Raw genomic sequence first — 20,087 nt, forward strand, 5'->3', positions numbered from 1 at the left:
GGTGACTAGTGGAGTGCCCCAGGAGTCGGTGCTGGGGCCTCAGCTATTTACCATTTATATAGATGATCTGGAGGAGGGAACCGAGTGTAGGGTGTCGAAATTTGCTGATGACACCAAGATTGGGGGAACGGCAAATTGTGCGGAGGGTGTGGAGAGTCTGCAGAAGGATCTAGATAGGCTGGGTGAATGGGCCAGGAACTGGCAAATGGAATTTAATGTTGGCAAGTGCGAGGTGGTCCACTTTGGTAGGAATAATGGTAGGAAGGACTATTACTTACGTGGCGAAAAACTGCAGCAGGCGATGGTGCAGAGGGACCTCGGGGTCCTTGTGCATGAGTCGCAAAAACCCAGCCTGCAGGTGCAGCAGGTGGTCAGGAAGGCGAATGGGATGCTGGCCTTCATAGCGAGGGGGATTGAATATAAAAGTAGGGAGGTCTTGCTGCAGCTGTATAGGGCATTGGTGAGGCCGCAGCTGGAGTACTGTGTGCAGTTTTGGGCGCCGCACCTGCGCAAAGATATTTTGGCCTTGGAGGGAGTGCAGAGGAGGTTTACTAGGCTGATACCGGAGTTGAGGGGGTTGAGCTATGAGGAGAGGCTGAATAAACTAGGCTTGTACTCGTTAGAGTTTAGAAGAATGAGGGGAGATCTCATTGAGACGTATAAGATGATGAATGGGATGGATAGGATAGAGGTGGAGAGACTCTTCCCGCTCAAAAAAGACAGTAGGACTAGGGGGCACAGCCTCAAGATAAAGGGGGGGCGGTTTAGAACGGAGTTGAGGAGGAACTTCTTCACTCAAAGGGTGGTGAATCTCTGGAATTCTCTGCCCGTTGAAGTGGTGGAGGCTGCCTCGCTAAATATTTTTAAGACGCGGGTTGATGGGTTTTTGATAAGAGAGGGGATTAAGGGTTATGGGGAGAGGGCGGGAAAGTGGAACTGAGCCACGACAGATCAGCCATGATCTTATTGAATGGCGGGGCAGGCTTGAAGGGCTAGATGGCCTACTCCTGCTCCTATTTCTTGTGTTCTTGTGTTCTATATAACAGCATAGACAGTTTACAGATTACTGATTAGAATGCAAGTCTTTACACCTAACCTGCTGTTCAAGTCTTTAAGACTTAAAGGCATTTTTAAAACTTGAACAGCAGGTTAGTTGTAAAGATTTGCATTCTAATCAGTAATCTGTAAACTGTCTGTGCTTTATATGCTCTGTCTGAGGCCAGAACTCTCCATTCACCTGGCGAAGGGGCTAACCCCGAAAGCTTGTGAGTTTACTATCAACTAAATTGGTTGGACTTAAACCTGCTGTTGTCAGACTTCTTACTGTGCACACTGCTGGTCACGGGCCTCCAATTTGAAAAACAACTCTCTACAACCACCCTCTGGCTTCTGTCAAGAACATGTTTACCCCAGTCCAATGCCGGCATCTCCACATTCTGTCAAGAAGCCATTTTTGTATTCGTTAAGATGCCTCATCTCGAATCCCGTGAGATTTAACTTTCCGCAACAACTTACCATGCGACCTTGCTAAAGTCCAACATCAACTGCACTGCCCTCATCAACCTTCTTGGTTACCCCCTTCAAAAAAACTCAATTAAATTTGTGAGACAAATTCTCCACCTTTAACTTGCATTCCCTCATAACTGTCCCTTCAGCTAAGGGGAACAGCTACTCCCTGTCGACTCTGTCCATACCCCTCATAATCTAGAACACCTCGATCAGGTTGCCCCTGAGTCTTCTCTGCTCCAGAGCAAACAACCCCAGCTATCCAACCTCTCTTCGTAACTTCAGTGTTCCATCCCAGGCAGCATCCTGTGAATCTCCAGTGTGTTCACATCCTTCCTATAACGTGGCGATCAGAACTGCACGCAGTACTCCAGCCATGGCCTCACCAAAGTTCTATACAACTCCATCATGACCTCTCTGCTTTTGGAATGTATACCCCGATTGATACAGGCGAACGTGCCGTACGCCTGTTGCACCATCTTCTTAACTTGCCCTTATGCCTTCAAAGGTCTTTGGATCAGAGAAGGCCGAGTGAAAGGGCTTGGGAGAGGGGCCTGATTGACGTGTACAAAATGATGAGGATAGATGGAGGAGATGGGAAGAAGCTTCTCCCCTCAGTAGAGAGGTCAATAACCAGGGAGGGCAAGAAATTTCGAGAGGATTTGGGGAGAAACCTTTTCACCCAGAGGGTGGAATTCATTGCCTGAAAATCTGGCAAGTTCAAAGGGGAGGGTGGTAAAGAAGGCCTATGGCATGCTTGCTTTTATTGGTTGGGGCACTGAGTATAGGAGTTGGGACGCTACGTTGCAACTGTTCAAGACATCGGTAAGGCCGTATTTGAAGCTCTGCACACAATTCTGGTCACCCTGCTATAAGAAAAATGTTACCGGCACTGGAAGGTTTGAATTGTATAAGGAGAGGCTGGATAGGTTGGGATTTTTTTCCCCCTGGAACGGGTAGGAGAATGGGGGGTGGGGGGTGGGGCGGGGGGGGGCGAGGTGACCTTATAGAGGTTTATAAAATCATGAGGAGCCAAGGATAAGGTGAATAGCCCCGGGTCTTCTCCCCCAGAGTGAGGGAGAGTCCAAAACTGGAGGGCTTTAAGGTGAGAGGGAAAAGGGACTCGAGGGGCAACTTTTTTACACAGAGGGTGGGGGTGGGTGTATGGAATGAGCTGCCAGAGGAAGTAGTAGCAGTGGCCGGTAAAATTACAACATTTAAAAGACATTTGGACAGGTACTTGGATAAGAAAGGTTCAGAGAGATACAGGCCAAACGCAGGTAAATGGGACCAGCTCAGGTCAGGAAACCTGGCATGGATGAGATGGGCTGAAGGGCCTGGTTCCACGCTGCTTATCTTGAGGACTCTATTTTTTTTTAAATTTAATTCAAATTCCACCCTCTGCCGTGGTAGGATTCACACCCAGGTCCCCAGAACATTAACTGGATTACTAGTCGAGCAAGAATGCCACCAGGCCCTTGCCTGTCCACTGTGCGATTCTGACTGGAGGTAGAGGTGGAGGCGTGGACCCTTTCGTGATGTTTTGTCCTCTTTTCCCCCTCCCCACACACAGGGATTTGAAACTGGAGAACTTGCTGCTTGACCACAACGATAACATAAAGATCTCGGACTTTGGTTTCTGCAAGTACGCGGCGGCCGACATCAACAACTTCAAGCAGGTGCAGCTGAGCGAGACGTACTGCGGCAGCTATGCATACGTGCCCCCGGAGGTCCTCCAGGGCATCCCTTACAACCCCTTCCTCTCTGATGTCTGGAGTATGGGGGTCATCCTGTACACCATGCGAACAGGCAAGCTGCCCTTCGATGACTCCAATCTACGGCGCCTGCTCAAACAGATGATCAAAGGCCCCATCTTCACCCAGAAGCACAAGGCCATCTCCATTGAATGCAAGGTAAAGGTCAGCTTTTAACCCTTCGCCCTCTGCCGTCACCTCTGTCTCCACCCAATTAATCTTCCGATACCTCGTCACTGCGCTCCGACTACACGCTCCCTCTCATTAAAACTCCCAGGACCGCTACAGCACAGGGTTAGATACAGAGTAAATCTCCCTCTACACTGTCCCCCCATCAAACACTCCCAGGACAGGTACAGCACGGGGTTAGATACAGAGTAAAGCTCCCTCCACACTGTCCCCCATCAAACACTCCCAGGACAGGTACAGCACGGGGTTAGATACAGAGTAAAGCTCCCTCGACACTGTCCCCCATCAAACACTCTCAGGACAGGTACAGCACAGGGTTAGATACAGAGTAAAGCTCCCTCTACACTGTCCCCCCATCAAACACTCCCAGGACAGGTACAGCACGGGGTTAGATACAGAGTAAAGCTCCCTCTACACTGTCCCCCCATCAAACACTCCCAGGACAGGTACAGCACGGGGTTAGATACAGAGTAAAACTCCCTCTACACTGTCCCCCCATCAAACACTCCCAGGACAGGTACAGCACGGGGTTAGATACAGAGTAAAGCTCCCTCTACACTGTCCCCCCATCAAACACTCCCAGGACAGGTACAGCACGGGGTTAGATACAGAGTAAAGCTCCCTATACACTGTCCCTCCATCAAACACTCCCAGGACAGGTACTGCACGGGGTTAGATACAGAGTAAAGCTCCCTCTACACTGTCCCCCATCAAACACTCCCAGGACAGGTACAGCACAGGGTTAGATACAGAGTAAAGCTCCCTCTACACTGTCCCCCATCAAACACTCCCAGGACAGGTACAGCATGGGGTTAGATACAGAGTAAAGTTCCCTCTACACTGTCCCTCCATCAAACACTCCCAGGACAGGTACAGCACGGGGTTAGATACAGAGTAAAACTCCCTCTACACTGTCCCTCCATCAAACACTCCCAGGACAGGTACAGCACGGGGTTAGATACAGAGTAAAGCTCCCTCTACACTGTCCCCCCATCAAACACTCCCAGGACAGGTACAGCACGGGGTTAGATACAGAGTAAAGCTCCCTCTACACTGTCCCCCCATCAAACACTCCCAGGACAGGTACAGCACAGGGTTAGATACAGAGTAAAGCTCCCTCTACACTGTCTCCCCATCAAACACTCCTAGGGAAGGCACAGCACATAATTAGATACAGCGTAAATCTCCAGTTGTGTGTTTACCAGTATAAAAGTGTGATCCATTTCTATATTTACCAATGTAAAAGTGTGTTCCAGTTGTGTGTTTACCAGGTAAAAGTGTGTTCCACTTGTGTGTTTACCAGGTAAAAGTGTGTTCTGGTTGTGTGTTTACCAGGGTAACAGTGTGTTCCACTTGTGTTTACCGGGGTAAAAGTGTGATCCAGTGTGTTGTTACCAGTGTAAAAGTGTGATGCAGTTGTGTGGTTGCCAATGTAAAAGAGTGATCCAGTTGTGTTCACCAGTGCAAAAGTGTGATCCAGTTGTGTGTTTACCAATGTAAAAATGTGATCCATTTGCATATTTACCAGTGTGAAAGTCTGATCCAGCTGTGTGTGCTTACCAGTGTCAAAGTCTGATCCAGCTGTGTGTGTTTACCAGCGTAAAAGTGTGATCCAGTTGTGTGTTTGCCAGTGTAAAAGTCTGATCCAGTTGTGTGTTTGCCAGTGTAAAAGTGTGATGCAGTTGTGTATTTACCAATGTATGCGTGCAATCCAGTTGTGCGTTTACAAGTGTAAAAGTGTGATTGAGTTGTTTTCAGTTAGAACTTAGAACGATACAGCACAGTACAGATCCATCAGCCCTCGATGTTGTGCCAAGCCCAAGATCAAGCTATCTATCGTTCTGGTGTGCTCCATGTGCCTATCCAATAACCGCTTGAAAGTTCCTAAAGTGTCCGACTCCACTATCACAGCAGGCAGTCCATTCCACACCCCAACAACTGAGTAAAGAATCTACCTTGGACATCCCTCCTGTATCTCCCACCATGAACCTTATAGTTATGCCCCCTAGTAACAGCTACATCCACCCGAGGAAATAGTCTCTGCATGTCCACTCTATCAATCCCTCTCATCATCTTATAAACCTCTATTAAGTCACCTCTCATCCTCCTCCGCTCTAAAGAGAAAAGCCCCAGCTCCCTCAACCTTTCCTCATAAGACCTACCCTCCAAACCAGGCAGCATCCTGGTAAATCTCCTCTGCTCTCTCTCCGATGCTCCCACATCCTTCTTATAGTGAGGTGACCAGAACTGCACACAATATTCCAAACGTGGCCTCACCAAGGTCCGGTATAGTTGCAGCATAACCCCACAGCTCTTAAACTCAAACCCCCTGTTAATAAACGCTAACACACTGTAAGCCTTCTTCACAGCTCTATCCACTTGAGTGGTAACCTTCAGAGATCTGTGGATATGAACCCCAAGATCTCCCTGCTCTTCCACATTCCTCAAAAACCCTGCCGTTGACCCTGTAATCTGCATTCAAGCTTGTCTTACCAAAATGAATCACCTCGCACTTATCAGGGTTGAACTCCATCTGCCACTTTTTGGCCCAGCTCTTCATCCTATCAAAGTCCCTTTGCAGCCTACAAAAGCCCTCCATCTCATCCACTACTCCACCAATCTTGGTGTCATCAGCAAATTTACTAATACACCCTTCAGCCCCCTCTTCCAAGTCATTGATAAAAATCACAAATAGCAGAGGACCCAGCACTGATCCCTGTGGTACGCCGCTGGTAACTGGCCTCCAGTCTAAAAATTTTCCCTCCACCACCACCCTCTGTCTTCTGTAAGACATGATGTGGATGTGCCAGCGTTGGACTGGGGTAAACACAGTAAAAAGTCTGACAACACCAGGTTTTAGTCCAACCAATTTATTTGATAGTAAACGCACAAGCTTTCGGGTTAGTCCCTTCGTCAGGTAGGGACTAACCCGAAAGCTTGTGCGTTTACTATCAAATAAATCGGTTGGACTAAAACCTGGTGTTGTCAGACTTTTTACTGTATTCTATAAGACAGCCAGTTACTTATCAATCAGCCAAATTTCTTTCTATCCCACACCTCCTTACTTTCTTCATGAGCCTACCATGGGGAACCTTATCAAAGTTGTGCTAAACAGAGAATTTAGAAGCAGGAGGAGGCCATTCAGCCCTTCAAACCTGCTCCACCATTCATTTTGATAATGCATTTTGGGCGGCATGGTGGCACAGTGGGTTAGCACTGCTGCCTCACAGCTCCAGGGAACCTGGGTTCAATTCCTGGCTCGGGGTCACTGTCTGTGTGGAGTTTGCACATTCTCCTCGTATCTGCGTGGGTTTCCTCCGGGTGATCCGGTTTCCTCCCACAGTCCAAAAATGTGCGGGTTAGGTCGATTGGCCATGCTAAAATTGTCCCTTAGCGTCCTGGGATGTGTAGGTTAGAGGGATTAGTGGGTAAATGTGTGGGGATATGGGGATAGGGCTTGGGTGGGATTGTAGTCAGTGCAGACTCGATGGGCCGAAGGGCCTCTTTCTGCACTGTAGGGTTCTATGTTCTATGGCTGATCATCAAATAAGATATTCTGATTCGCACCACCTCCCCTCCAAATCCCTCGATCCCCTGAGCCCCAAGAACTATATCTAATTTCTTCTCAAAATCACAGAACGTTTTGGCTTCAACTACTTTCTGTGGGAGTGAATTCCACACATTCACCACCCTCTGGGTGAAGACATTTCTCCTCACCTCAGTCCTAAAAGGTTGACCCCTTAACCTCAAACTATGACCCTCTAGTTCTGGACTCCCCTCACCATCGGGAACATTCTTTCTGAATCTACCCTCTCTAACCCTGTTAGAGTTTTATAAGTTTCGATGAGATCCCCTCTCACTCTTCCAAACTCCAGTGAATGTAATCCTAACCGACTTAGTCTCTCCTCATGTGACAGACCTGCCATCCCAGGAATCAGCCTGGTAAACCTTTGCTGTGCTCCCTCTATCTCTACAGCAAGACATCCTGCGATCAGTGACGGGGCAGAGGGGGGTGGAGCGTGTACTGAGGGACACAGAGCAGACCTCTACCTCCCCACCACCCCAGCCTTCCCCCAGGCAACTTCTTGTCCTCTGAGAAACATTCTTAAAGCCTTCAAGATGTCAATGTTTTTCAACGCACAAGTACAACGGTTTTAGATCTTGGTGGGGCGGGGGGGTGGTGCAGGGCCTGGAAGAGTGCCATTACTTCGAAACAGGTAAGGAGTTAGACGGGACATGCAGAGAAACAGCTGAAGGGCACTGCTGGGCTCTCGCCTGATGTCAAATTCTTGTTGCGAATCCATTTCTGAGCCCACGTACGTCAGTTTCAACAGGCCGGTTTTGTGGGCGTCCAGGCCACTGCAACGGGTCAAATGGGCAGCACAGTGGCACATAGGGGGCACAGCAGTTAGTACTGCTGCCTCACAGCACCAGGGACCCAGCTTCGATTCCCCACTTTGGGTCACTGCCTATTCTTAGGCAGTGGGGAGTCTGCATGTTCTCCCCGTGTCTGCGTGGGTTTCCTCAGGGTGCTCCGGTTTCCTTCCACACCCCAAAGATGTGCTGTCAGGCTGATTGGAAGTAATAAATTGTCCCTAAATTAGTTTCCCTCAATGTGGAATGCCATAAAACATTAGACAAGGGTCATGGGTGGAGGGGAGGGACTGGTGGTGTTAAGATGGCGGCGCGGGCTCGTTGGGCCGAAGGGCCTGTTTCCTGGGCTGTTTTTGTTCTTTGTTGTTCTTTGTTCAAGATGTGCAGGTTTGGTGGATTGGCCGTGCATTCAAGCGGCCAGCATAATTAGGGACCCCATGCACCCGGACATTCTCTCTTCCACCTTCTTCCGTCAGGAAAAAGATACAAAAGTCTGAGGTCGTGTACCAACCAACTCAAGAACAGCTTCTTCCCTGCTGCTGTCAGACTTTTGAATGGACCTACCTCGCATCAAGTTGATCTTTCTCTACACCCTAGCTATGACTGTAACGCTACATTCTGCACTCTCTCCTTTCCTTCTCTATGAACGGTATGCTTTGTCTGTATAACACGCAAGAAACAATGCTTTACACTATCCTGATACATGTGACAATAATAAATTAAATCAATTCAATCCAGGCTCGATGTTGCTGAGGGAATTTCACACAAATTTTGATAAAGAGTGAAGTGGGGTGTGGGGGGGGACTGGTTTTGAGGCTAATATTTCACCCTACCCTGACGCCCACCACCCCACCCTCGCCACTCACGACCCCTACGATACCAGCAGCACTCTCAAATGGAGCGATGCAGAGTTAGCGCGGGTTATTCTGTTAATAAGAGCAGTGGGATTTTGCTGTACGCATATTTGGATGTAGAGCTGGCCTGTCCAATGAAGGGCGGCCAATACTGGCGGCGGGGCACATGATGCACGGCGCAGAACACTTCAGAATTCGCTGAGGAGGTGGTTAGAGGGTTTCTTTCTTGTCTCGATCTGCCGTACGCGAGGACGGAGCGTGGATGGAAGGGTTCACGGCAGGAGGTGGAAGAGGCTGGTGTTCCAGGAGTCCCACCACCCTCCCAACCCTCTGCCCCTCACTCCCTCTCTCCGCAGGTCTGGGAGGAACAGCATTGAAGATCTGCCGGTCCACCATCGTGGCCCAAACTGGTCCACGGAGGGGCCACCAACCATTGGGGGGCAGCGTAGGGCGTGATGAAGGGAGGGGGGATGTGAGGGAAGAGGGGGGAGCGGCTGGTGGAAAGAAGCGGGGTTGAGAACGAGGCACAAGAGGGAGCTGCATCCACCTTTCAGAGAGAGAGGGGGGGGGATTGTGGAGCAGCAAGAAAGAGGGTCCAGCACTCCATCCATATGATTATCCCTCTCCAGTGTCCATGCCAACCCTAACCCTAACCGTCTCCTGCATCCAAACCAACCGTAACCTAAGAACATAAGAAATAGGAGCAGGAGTAGGCCATCTGGCCCCTCAAGCCTGCCCCGCCATTCAATAAGATCATGGCTGATCTGTCGTGGCTCAGTTCCACTTTCCCGCTTTCCCCCATAACCCTTAATTCCCTCGCCTATCAAAAACCTATCTACCCGCGTCTTAAATATATTTAGCGAGGTAGCCTCCACCACTTCAACGGGCAGAGAATTCCAGAGATTCACCACCCTTTGAGTGAAGAAGTTCCTCCTCAACTCTGTTCTAAACTGCACCCCCCTTATCTTAAGGCTGTGCCCTCTTGTCCTGCTGTCCTTTCTAAGCGGGAAGAATCTCTCTACCTCTACTCTATCCATCCCCTTCATTATCTTATACGTCTCTATAAGATCCCCCCTCATCCTTCTAAACTCCAACGAGTACAGACCCAGTCTATTTAGTCTCTCTTCATAGTCTAACCCCCTCACCTCCGGTATCAGCCTAGTGAACCTCCTCTGCACCCCCTCCAAGGCCAAAATATCATTGCGCAAGTGCGGCGACCAAAACTGCATACGGTACTCCAGCTGCGGCCTCACCAGTGCCCTGTACAGTTGCAGCAAGACCTCCCTGCTTTTATATTCTATCCCCCTCGCTATAAAGGCCAGCATCCCATTTGCCTTCTTGATCACCTGCTGCACCTGCAGACTGGGTTTTTGCAACTCATGCATAAGGACCCCCAGGTCCCTCTGCACCGTAGCATGCTGCAGCTTTTCACCCTTTAAATAGTAATCCCTCCTACTATTATTTCTGCCAAAGTGGATAACCTCACACTTGCTAACATTATACTCCATCTACCAGGTCCTCGCCCACTCGCTCAGCCTATCTAGATCCCTCTGCAGAATTTCCACACCCTCCGCACAATTTGCTTTTCCACTCATCTTTGTGTCATCAGCAAATTTCATCACCCTACACTCAGCCCCCTCCTCCAGATCATCTATATAAATGGTAAATAGCTGAGGCCCCAGCACCGATACCTGAGGCACTCCACTAGTTACCAACCGCCAATCAGAATAGTACCCATTGACACCAACTCTCTGCCTCCTATTTGACAACCAGTCCTCTATCCACGCTAACACCTTACCCCCAACTCTATGCCCCCTAACCTTCTGAAGCAACCTTTTGTGCGGCACCTTATCAAACGCCTTTTGAAAATCGAGAAACACCACATCTACCGGTTCCCCTCTGTCTACCGCACTAGTCACATCCTCATAGAATTCCAATAAATTTGTCAAACACGACTTCCCCTTAACGAATCCGTGCTGCGTCTGCTCTATCAAACAATTCTTCTCTAAGTGCCTCGCTATTTCTTCTTTGATGACGGATTCAAGCATTTTTCCAACAACAGACGTTAAACTAACCCTAAACCCTAACCCTCACCAGTGTCCATGCCAACCCTAACCCTTGTCCTGTATCCACTCTCACCCTTACCATTAACCCCAAACCCAACCCCTAATCCTTAACCTTGACCCTAACCCTAACCCTTACCCCTAACCTTCTTCTGTATCCACAGCAATCCTTAACCCTTAACCACGCCAACCGTAACCCTTAACTGTAAACCCTAACCACCTGCTACATCCAAACCAAACGTAACCTTAAACCCTAACCCTCACCTGTATCCATGCCAACCCTAACCCTCTCCTATATCCACACCAACCCTAACCCTAACCCTTACCCTTAACCGTCTCCTGTAGTCAGGCCAATCCTAACCCTTACCCACTCCTGTGGCTGGGCCAACACAAAGACCTGAAAGCCTAATGAGGGAAGTGGTTATCTTCTCTAGCTTGTTGTCCCTGAACTTCAGCCTTTCCTCAACTCCTCTCTCATCTTTCTCCCCTCACTTTCCTTATCCATCTTTCTTCCCACTTCCCTTTCTGCCTTTTGTTTTCTCTCTCCTTCCTCTCATGTCTTCTCCATCTCTCCTTCTCTTGGTCTCTCTCTCTCTCCTTCTCCCTCTCTCTCTCTCTCCTTCTCCCTCTCTCCCTCTCTCTCTCTCTCCTTCTCCCCCTCTCTCTCTCTCTCTCCCTCTCTCTCTCTCTCTCATTTCTTCTTCTTACCCACCCACCCTCCTTCCTACCCCTCCTCTCACCCTCCTTCTTTTGTTCCAGACCCTCCTTCTCCCTCATATTCTCCCCTCTTCCCCATCCCTGCCTTTTTCCCTCTCTTTTTCCTTCATTCCATTTCTCTTGCCCTCCCTCCCCCTCCCTCCTCCCACCCTTCTGCCTCCCTCCCTCCCCCTCGCCTCCCTCCCTCCCTGCCCCTCGCCCCCCTCCTCCCTCCCTGCCCTCTCCTTCCCTCCCCATCTCCCCTCACTCTCCCCTCCCTCTCCCTCCCCCGTCTCCCCTCCCTCTCCCTCCCCCCGTCTCCCCTCCCTCTCCCCTCCCCCCATCTCCCCTCCCCCCGTCTCCCCTCCCTCTCCCTCCCCCGTCTCCCCTCCCTCTCCCTCCCCCCCATCTCCCCTCACTCTCCTCTCCCTTCCCCGTCTCCCCTCCCCCTTCCTCTCCCTCCCCCGTCTCCCCTCCCTCCCCCTCTCCCTCCGCTGTCTCCCCTCCCTCTCCCTCTCCCTCCCCCCTCGCTCCCCCCACCCCCGCCCCCGACTGCTGTGGTTTCATCCCACACTTCAAAGATGTACAGGTTAGGTGGATGGCCATGCTAAATTGCCCCTTCGTGTCAGGGGGATTAGCAAGATAAATACATGGGGTTATGGGGATAAGGCCTGGGTGTGATTGTTGTCAGTGCAGGCTCGATGGGCTGAATAGCCTTGTTCTGCGTTGCTGGGATTCTCTGGATTCTCTCTCTGTTTCTCTCTCTCGGTAAGGGGTGGAGTTACTTCTATTGTGGGCCTGTGCCTCACCACCCTCCCAGTACCCACCCTGACAATGTTACCCCAGCACAAGTGCCAGTTTCTCAATAAGAGAGAGGGGGCTATTAAACTGCAGGAGGCAGCACATGGTAGGTCATCCCTGGGAGACTTCAGGGGGAGAGGGGGAACACGAAAGGTGTACAAAATGATGGGGGACAGAGATAGGATGACATTTTTCCCCTCAGTAAAGGGAGATCATAGAAACCCCACAGTACAGAAAGAGGCCATTCAGCCCATCGAATGTGCACCAACCACAATCCCACCCAGGCCCTACCACCATATCCCTACATATTATACCCACGAATCCCTCTAACCTACACATCTCAGGACACTAAGGGACAATTTCTTAGCACGGCCAGCCAACCTAACCCGCACATCTCTGGACTGTGGGAGGAAACTGGAGCCCCCGGAGGAAACCCACGCAGACACGAGGAGAATCTGCAAACTCCACACAGACAGTGGCCCGAGCCGGGAATCGAACCCAGTCCCTGAAGCTGTGAAGCAGCAGTGCCACCCAAATAGCGTTTATTAACAGGGGGTTTGAGTTTAAGAGCCGTGGGGTTACGCTGCAACTATACCGGACCTTGGTGAGACCACATTTGGAATATTGTGTTCAGTTCTGGTCACCTCACTACAAGAAGGATGTGGAAGCATCGGAGAGAGTGCAGAGGAGATTTACCACGACGCTGCCTGGTTTGGAGGGTAGGTCTTATGAGGAAAGGTTGTGGGAGCTGGGGCTTTTCTCTTTGGAGCGGAGGAGAATGAGGGGTGACTTAACAGAGGTTTATAAGATGATGAGAGGGATTGATAGAGTGGACGTGCAGAGACTATTTCCTCGGGTGGATGTAGCTGTTGCTGGGGGCATAACTATAAGGTTCGTGGTGGGAGATATAGGAGGGATGTCCGAGGTAGTTTCTTTACTCAGAGAGTGGTTGGGGTGTGGAATGGACTGCCTGCAGTGATAGTGGAGTCGGACACTTTAGGAACTTTCAAGCAGTTATTGGATAGGCACATGGAGCACACCAGAATGATAGGGAGTGGGATAGTTTGATCTTGGGATTAAACATAGCTCGGCACAACATCGAGGGCCGAAGGGCCTGTACAGTTCTGTGTTCTATAAAGGGGTCAGTAATCTGGTTGGGAGGAGGGTAGATTTAAGATAAGGGGCAGGGGATTGAGATGAAAAATATTTTCACTGACGATTCACCGTATCCAGAATATTCTTCTTCAGTCACCAATCACTTGGTTATTCCCCCTCCCCCCAACTCTGTTTATGAATTCCACTCCCAGCGCCCCAGCTTAACCACCCCACAAGTCAAACTGTACACGCCCTCCCCACTCATCCCCAGCCCCTCAACCTACGCAAGGGTAATGTAAAGGCAAGAGGGCCGGGATTGGAGTTGCGCAGAGGCATTGTGGAGTCAAAAGGCCAAATGCATCCCCCTCTCCTCCACACCCCCTACCACCCCCCCCTACCCCCACCACCCTCTCATGCTAAGCCCTTGTGTCTCCCACGAGGTCCAGCCCCAGAATGCAGAGGCAAATTCTCAATTGCGATAGGGCACAAGCCCAAACCAGGGTATGAGTGGGGCAAGTTGAATGGGATTGGTTGGGGTTAGGGTGGGTTTGGTCGGGGTGGAATTGACTGGGTTGGGGGTGGGGTTGAGTTGGGATTGAGATCGGGTTGGGTTGGGTTGGGTCGGGTCGGGGTGGGGTCGGGGTCAGGGTCGGGAGCCGGGGCTGGGCTGAGTTGAGGCAGGGTGAGTGCAACATCAGCGACAGTGGGGGGAGGGTGGAAGAGAGGGGGGGGGGTAGCGGGTGGATTGGTATCGCTGGCAGCTCCAGAACCAAAGCCATGGTGAGAGACCAGTCGGCAACATCCCGATGGAGGATGGATGGAAGGAAGGAGCGCAACAGACATCCTGGTTGGGAAGGGGCAGCCCACTCTCCCTGCCACATCAACCGTTTTCCAATCTGCAGCCTCACCTCCCAAACTCCTCCCAATTTTCCTCCAGACCCCCCTCACCCCACTCCTCCCCTCTGCCCCAACCCCCCCCCCGGTGCTGAGAGGGTGTGGGAGGTGAGAGGGTGATCATTCCTGTGGCTATTGAAGTGGGAGGCTGGGTGGGGGGAGGAGAGGGGAGGGATGGTGAGTGGATGAGACATGTGAGGCATCTCAGCGTGTTCGGAGGGCAGGTCAAGATGATAGGGTAGAACCAATGCCCCCCATCACCACCACCTCCCCCCCCCCACTCCCCCTACCCCCACCCCACCAACCAGTCCTTCTTTAAAGGTTGGATAACTCACTGGAGCCTTCCATCCTTTCTCATTCCAGGACCTGATCCACTGCATACTCAGGGGCGTGTCCACCCGCTACTCTCTGCACGCGATCTTCGACCACCCCTGGATGACCCACCTGGTCAAGAATAGGCCTGATTACCTCCAGGATATGGAAGTTTTCTACCAGCCCTTCAACATCACCAAAAGCTCCCAGCGCCTCATGACAGTGCAGCACTCAAATGGGCACGAAAGCTTCGTGAAAGATATTCCCATCAAGTCATGGGGTTAAACTCCAGAATGGTGGTGGGGGCGGGGGATTGGGAGGACAGTGGGGTGGGGAGGGGGCGGGAAGTGCAAAGAGGAGGTGGCGTGGCAGAGAGAGAGTGGGCAGAGTTAGTTGGCACTCAGTGGGTAGAGGTTGGGATCCAGGGGAGATAGAGGACAAAGGGCAGCTGGTAGAGTGCGTGCTGGAACTGGGGTTTGTGGAAGGGGAAATGGGGAACAATTGGGCATAGAATCCTGCAGCCCCCCCCCCTCCCCCCACCACCACCACCACCATGCGCACCTCACCACCTCCTTCCCCACTCTCCCAATCCCTCGAAAACCCCTTAGCCAACAAAATAGGAATTCCAAAATGCTGCGTTTCATAGAGATTGTGGGGGATGGGGGTGAGGAGGACGGGTAAAGTGTGGGATGCCGGAAAGGCTCTTCCCTTGTCTCCAAGGACGCAGTAAAATGGGCAGGAGAAACATGTGCTTTCCAACAATCTCCCGCGCACACCCCTCTCTCTGTCTCTCTCTCTCTCTTTCTCTCTTCCCCAGTTTACCTAACTTCCCACCAAATGCCATTGCACCCCTCCCAGCTCCCTCACAGAGTTGCAATTTATAAATGTTTCCATGGAGTTGGTAATTTTTGTTTAAGGAAAAATAGAAAGCGGAGTAAACAGGTACAAATAGTTGACGTGTGTGCGGCGGGTGTGAGAGAAAGGACAAGAGAGTCCAAAAAAAAGGACAAAAAACTCAATAAAGGATTAACACATTGCCGGTGTGTCTCCTCGCACATTATTCTGGGATGTGGTGTTGGAAGCCAGAACCCCAGAGGGCTTTCTGTGACTTTTCTTTTCTAAGGCCAGGGCTCGGGCATCATCTTTCGCATGGGCGGAGGTAGCGAGCTGGGTGGTTGGTGGCTTTGAGCCCCCTTCTTGCAAACTCCACTCTCCCTGTTCCCCTTCACCCAGCGTCTTCTCCCCCCCCAACCCCAAATCCCATTCCATCAGATCTGGGGCTCTCTTGGTAGGACAGGAAAAAAGTCTTCCCATGGTTGCTCTCGTAGGGGGGATGGTTTATGGGGGTGTGGATACACAAGAGCGGTGGCACAGTGGTGTGGTCACAGGTCTTGTGATCCAGACTGATGGTCTGGGGTGGGGAGGGGGTGGGAAATTGGGGGGGATGTCCGTAGTTGAGTGGGTGAGGGAAAATGTGAATTTGGTTCACCAAATCCAAAAGTGGGGGGTAGGTGGGGTGAGGAGCTTGCACCCCCTCCAACCTCACTCTGCCATTCGATAAGGCAGTGCCCGATCTAGACATGTTTCAAATTCCACATTCCCCCCCACTCGTTCCCCCAAAACCCCCCATCGATAACATTCGATTCACTCTACTTAACCAGGGATTTTCACAGTAAATGTAAATCTACTTCTGACTAATGAATAAACTTTAACCTTACTAGAAGGACCTACCTACCCCACTGCCCCTAAAAAATGTATCTAGTCTCGATAATAATGACCATGATAACTATTGTTGATTGTCATATAAGAAAACCATCTGGTTCACTAATATCCCCCTCTACCCAATAGCACTTGGAGCATCACTGCACTAGTAATCCAGAGGCTCTGGCTTTGGGGAGGTGGGGGGAGAGGGGGTTGCAGGAATCACACAAGTTCACACAATCCCATCAATGGCAGCTGGTGAAATTTAAATCCAATTAAGTAAAATCTGGAATGTACGGCGCAAATCCTAGTAATGATGACCGTTTTTAAAAATACCATCTGGTTCACTAACCTTCCCCTTTAGAGGGGGAGGAGAAATCTGATTTCCTTACCCGGACTGACCTACGTGCGAATCCAGATCGCCACCCCACGCTCCTTCCTGCCCCCAGCTCCCTCAGCCGTGTGGTTGACTCTAAACCACACGCCTCCATCTCAGTTGCTGTTTGTGGGAGCTTGTTGTGCACAAGTGGGCCGCCGTGTTCCCCACGATGACCAGAAATGAAAAAGGGCCTCAGTTGTCCTCCTCAACATGTGCAGAGTTGGGTTGGGTCACCATGTTAGTAATGCAAGTTCTTTCCCTCACTCTCTCTTACCTTGCTCTTTCTCTCCCTCTCTTTCTCTCAGTCTCTCCATTTTGCTCTCTCTCACTCTTTCATTCGCTCTTTCTCTCTCTTACTCTATCTCTCACTCTCTTTCTCTCTCTATCTTGCTATTTCCCTCTTTCTACCTCGTTCACTTATACTCTCTCTTTATTTTGCTCTCGTGTTCCCTCTCTCTATCTTGCTATCCACCTATCTTGCGCTTTTTCTCTTTATTAATTCTCTCTCAATTCTTTTCTCACACTGTATCTCACTCTCTTCTCTGTCTCTCTCATTCTCTCTGTCTTGGTCTTCCTCTCATTTTCTCTATTTTGCTTTCTCTCACTCTCAGTCACTCTCTTTCTCTCTCTACCTTGCTACTTCTCTCTTATTCTCTCTTTTTCTTTCGCTCGTTTTCTCTCTCACTCCCCCTTCTTGCTTTTTTGCTCGCTCTCTGGCTGCAATTTTGCTGCCCCTCCCACCTGCCACGGGAATCGGAGTGGGCAACGGGCAGACAATAGAAATGTCCATTGATCTTGGGTGGGATTTTTTGTTCTGTCTCTGTCTCTGTCTCTCTCTCTGTGTCTCCCTCTCTGTCTCTCTCTGTCTCCCTCTCTCTCTCTCTGTTTCTCTTTCTCTCTCTGTTTCTCTCTCTCTCTCTCTGTCTCTGTGTCCCTCCCTCTCTCTCTCTCTGTCTCCCTCTCTCTGTCTCCCTCTCGCTCTCTGTCCCTCTCTCTCTGTCTCTCTCTCTCTGTCTCTCTGTCTCTGTGTCCCTCCCTCCCTCTCTCTCTGTCTCTCTCTCTCTGTCTCCCTCTCGCTCTCTGTCTCTCGCTCTCTGTCTCTCGCTCTCTGTCTCTCTCTCTCTGTCTCTCTCTCTCTGTCTCCCTCTCGCTCTCTGTCTCTCGCTCTCTGTCTCTCTCTCTCTGTCTCCCTCTCGCTCTCTGTCTCTCGCTCTCTGTCTCCCTCTCGCTCTCTGTCTCTCTCTCTCTGTCTCCTTCTTGCTCTCTGTCTCTCTCTCTCTGTCTCTCTTTCTCCTTTCCCTTCTCTCTCTCGCTGTCTCTCAACCATCCAAATACTATTGCTAAAGAGAGTTGTGTGGGTATAACCCCTGCCACCTCCCCACCCCCCAGCCCCCAATCTGTTGTTTCCTTAGGGTGCCGCGGTGACACCTAACGAGATACTGACAGCGCGCCGTACATTTCTCGTTCCAGGACCTGATCCAGAAAATGTTGAGACTACCCGCCCACCGCTCCACCATATTGGACCTGTTCTGTCATCCGTGGCTCGTGAACTTCCTCACCCATAACCAGCTCCCCGCCTGCACCCAGGACATGGCGGCGCTGTATACCAAACGGCTGGACGCTAAGGCAGTTAGGGTGCAGGCGGAGAAGGAGGGCTGGCTGCTGCCCTACCTCCCGGGAGTAGAGGCAGGGGCTGGAGTGGGGGCGCAAGGGTCGAGAGTGACCACAGCATCAAAGGCGACGACAGGGAGGAGGCTGTCAACAGGGTCCAGTTCGTCACTGGGGTCCGCATCGTCGCTGGTGTCGGGGTCAAAGGCGGCGGCAGGGAGGAGGCTGTCAACGGGGTCCAGGGCGTCGCTGGAGCTGAGGTCGCCAGCGGGGTCCAAGATGGCGACAGGGTCAAGGCTGCCGTCGATGAAGCCAAGGTCACCAACGGGGTCAAAGGAGGTGGCGGGGTCAAAGGCACTGGAGCCTATGGTGGCAGGCGCAGGGGACAAAGGCCCCAACAAGCCCACCTGGCGGGCCAAGGGCAACAGAGAGGCCAAGGATAGGGTCAAGTTCGCCAAGGAGGTCAAGGCGGCGCCTGACGAGGTCAAAGTTGGCAGCAGACTCGAGGCCTTGGACATGGCCAAAGCTGTCATCAGCAAACTGGTGCCAAACTGGCAGATGCTCCCCAATGCAGCCACCTGGGCACGCCAGGAATGATGCCAGTGGAAGCACGTCTCTTCCCGTGTCAATGGATATCCAAGACGAGAAGCTGGGTGGGGGAGAGAGATGCCACAGAGGGAGTGGGTGGGGGAGATCCCACTGAAGTTAAAAGCCCAGGCTGGGAGCCCAGTACCACACACCTTGGTGCCCCAGAGCCTGGTTAATTCTCAAGGGGAGCGTATCTCCATGGAACACGGTGCTTCAGAGTCTCCCCCCGCACCTCAACTCCCTCTGCACCCTCCTCTCTGGCTCTCACCCCCAATACCTTTCTCACACACACCCCCACCCCCACCATCCCCGATTCTATTATGTAATAACGAGTTACTTAGATAAACTGAGTGGGTCAGTAAGACACACCCTGTAAGTACGCAGGAAAAAAATAATGAATGAATAAAAGAATAAATTTTTCAACGCGTTCCGTCAGACTCTTGCAAAACTTTCCCAATCTCCCCAGTGGAAGCCCACAGCACATTAAAAAAGCAGGAGGAGGCCATTCAGCCCTTTGAGTCCACTCTGCCCGCTCATCATGATCATGGCTGATCGTCGAATTCAGTATCCTAATTTCCCCCCATATCCCTCGACCCCTTTAATCCCAAGAGCTATATCTAATTTCTTCTTGAAATCACACAACGTTTTGGCCTCAACTACACTTTGTGGGAGTGAATTCCACACATTCACCTCCCTCTGGCTGAAGAAATTTCTTCTCACCTCATTCCTAAAAGGGTTTAGGATAGAAATAGGAGGATCCAGGAACCACGGATGACAAGGGAGATTGTACACTCAGTCAGAAGGAGGTACATGATAGGCCTAGGCATCTAAAACTTAAAGTTTACTTATTAGTAAGTCGGTTTACATTAACACTGCAATGAAGTTACTGTGAAAATCTCCGAGTCGCCACACTCCTGCGCCTGTTCGGCTTTCACTGAGGGAGAATTTAGCATGGCCAATCCACCTAACCAGCGTGTCTTTCGGACTGTGGGAGGAAACCCATGCAGACACGGGGGGAATGTGCAAACTCCACACAGGCAGTGACCCAAGCCGGGAATCAAACCTGGTCCCACCATGCACATTAGTCAACCAGATGGAGTTTTTTTCTCTAAGGGGGTTCAAGGTCTTCGTTAAGACTTTGAATTCCGGATTTTTTCAAAAGTTCTGTCTCTCCTTCCCTCTCTCTTTGTCCCTCCCTTTCTCTCTCTCACTCTGTCTCTCTCTGTCCCCTCTCTACCCCCCCATCTCTCCCTCCCTCTCTCCCCCAATCTCT

At 51.1% G+C, this 20,087-nt stretch overlaps 1 protein-coding gene across 5 annotated transcripts in view; it reads left to right on the top strand.

Annotated features, from left to right (window-relative positions):
• LOC145339585 (testis-specific serine/threonine-protein kinase 4-like) overlaps positions 1 to 19,171 on the top strand; it is a 42,712-nt gene extending 23,541 nt beyond the window's left edge. For 3 of the 5 annotated variants that reach the window (XM_080184076.1, XM_080184077.1, XM_080184075.1), the window contains exons 2-3: positions 3,080 to 3,419; positions 18,089 to 19,171. In XM_080184076.1, coding sequence (XP_080040202.1) covers positions 3,080 to 3,419; positions 18,089 to 18,823 — 1,075 coding nt within the window. In that variant the 3' untranslated portion in view covers positions 18,824 to 19,171. Of the gene's footprint in view, positions 1 to 3,079; positions 3,420 to 8,202; positions 8,404 to 14,589; positions 14,825 to 18,088 lie in introns of those variants that run through there. The other 2 variants (XM_080184078.1, XM_080184079.1) reach the window with 2 other exon arrangements.
• Positions 19,172 to 20,087: the final 916 nt, after the last annotated feature.

The sequence above is a fragment of the Carcharhinus amblyrhynchos genome, unplaced genomic scaffold, assembly GCF_965287045.1.
Source record: "Carcharhinus amblyrhynchos unplaced genomic scaffold, sCarAmb.v2.hapA scaffold_548, whole genome shotgun sequence".
Classification (NCBI taxonomy): Eukaryota; Metazoa; Chordata; class Chondrichthyes; order Carcharhiniformes; family Carcharhinidae; genus Carcharhinus; species Carcharhinus amblyrhynchos.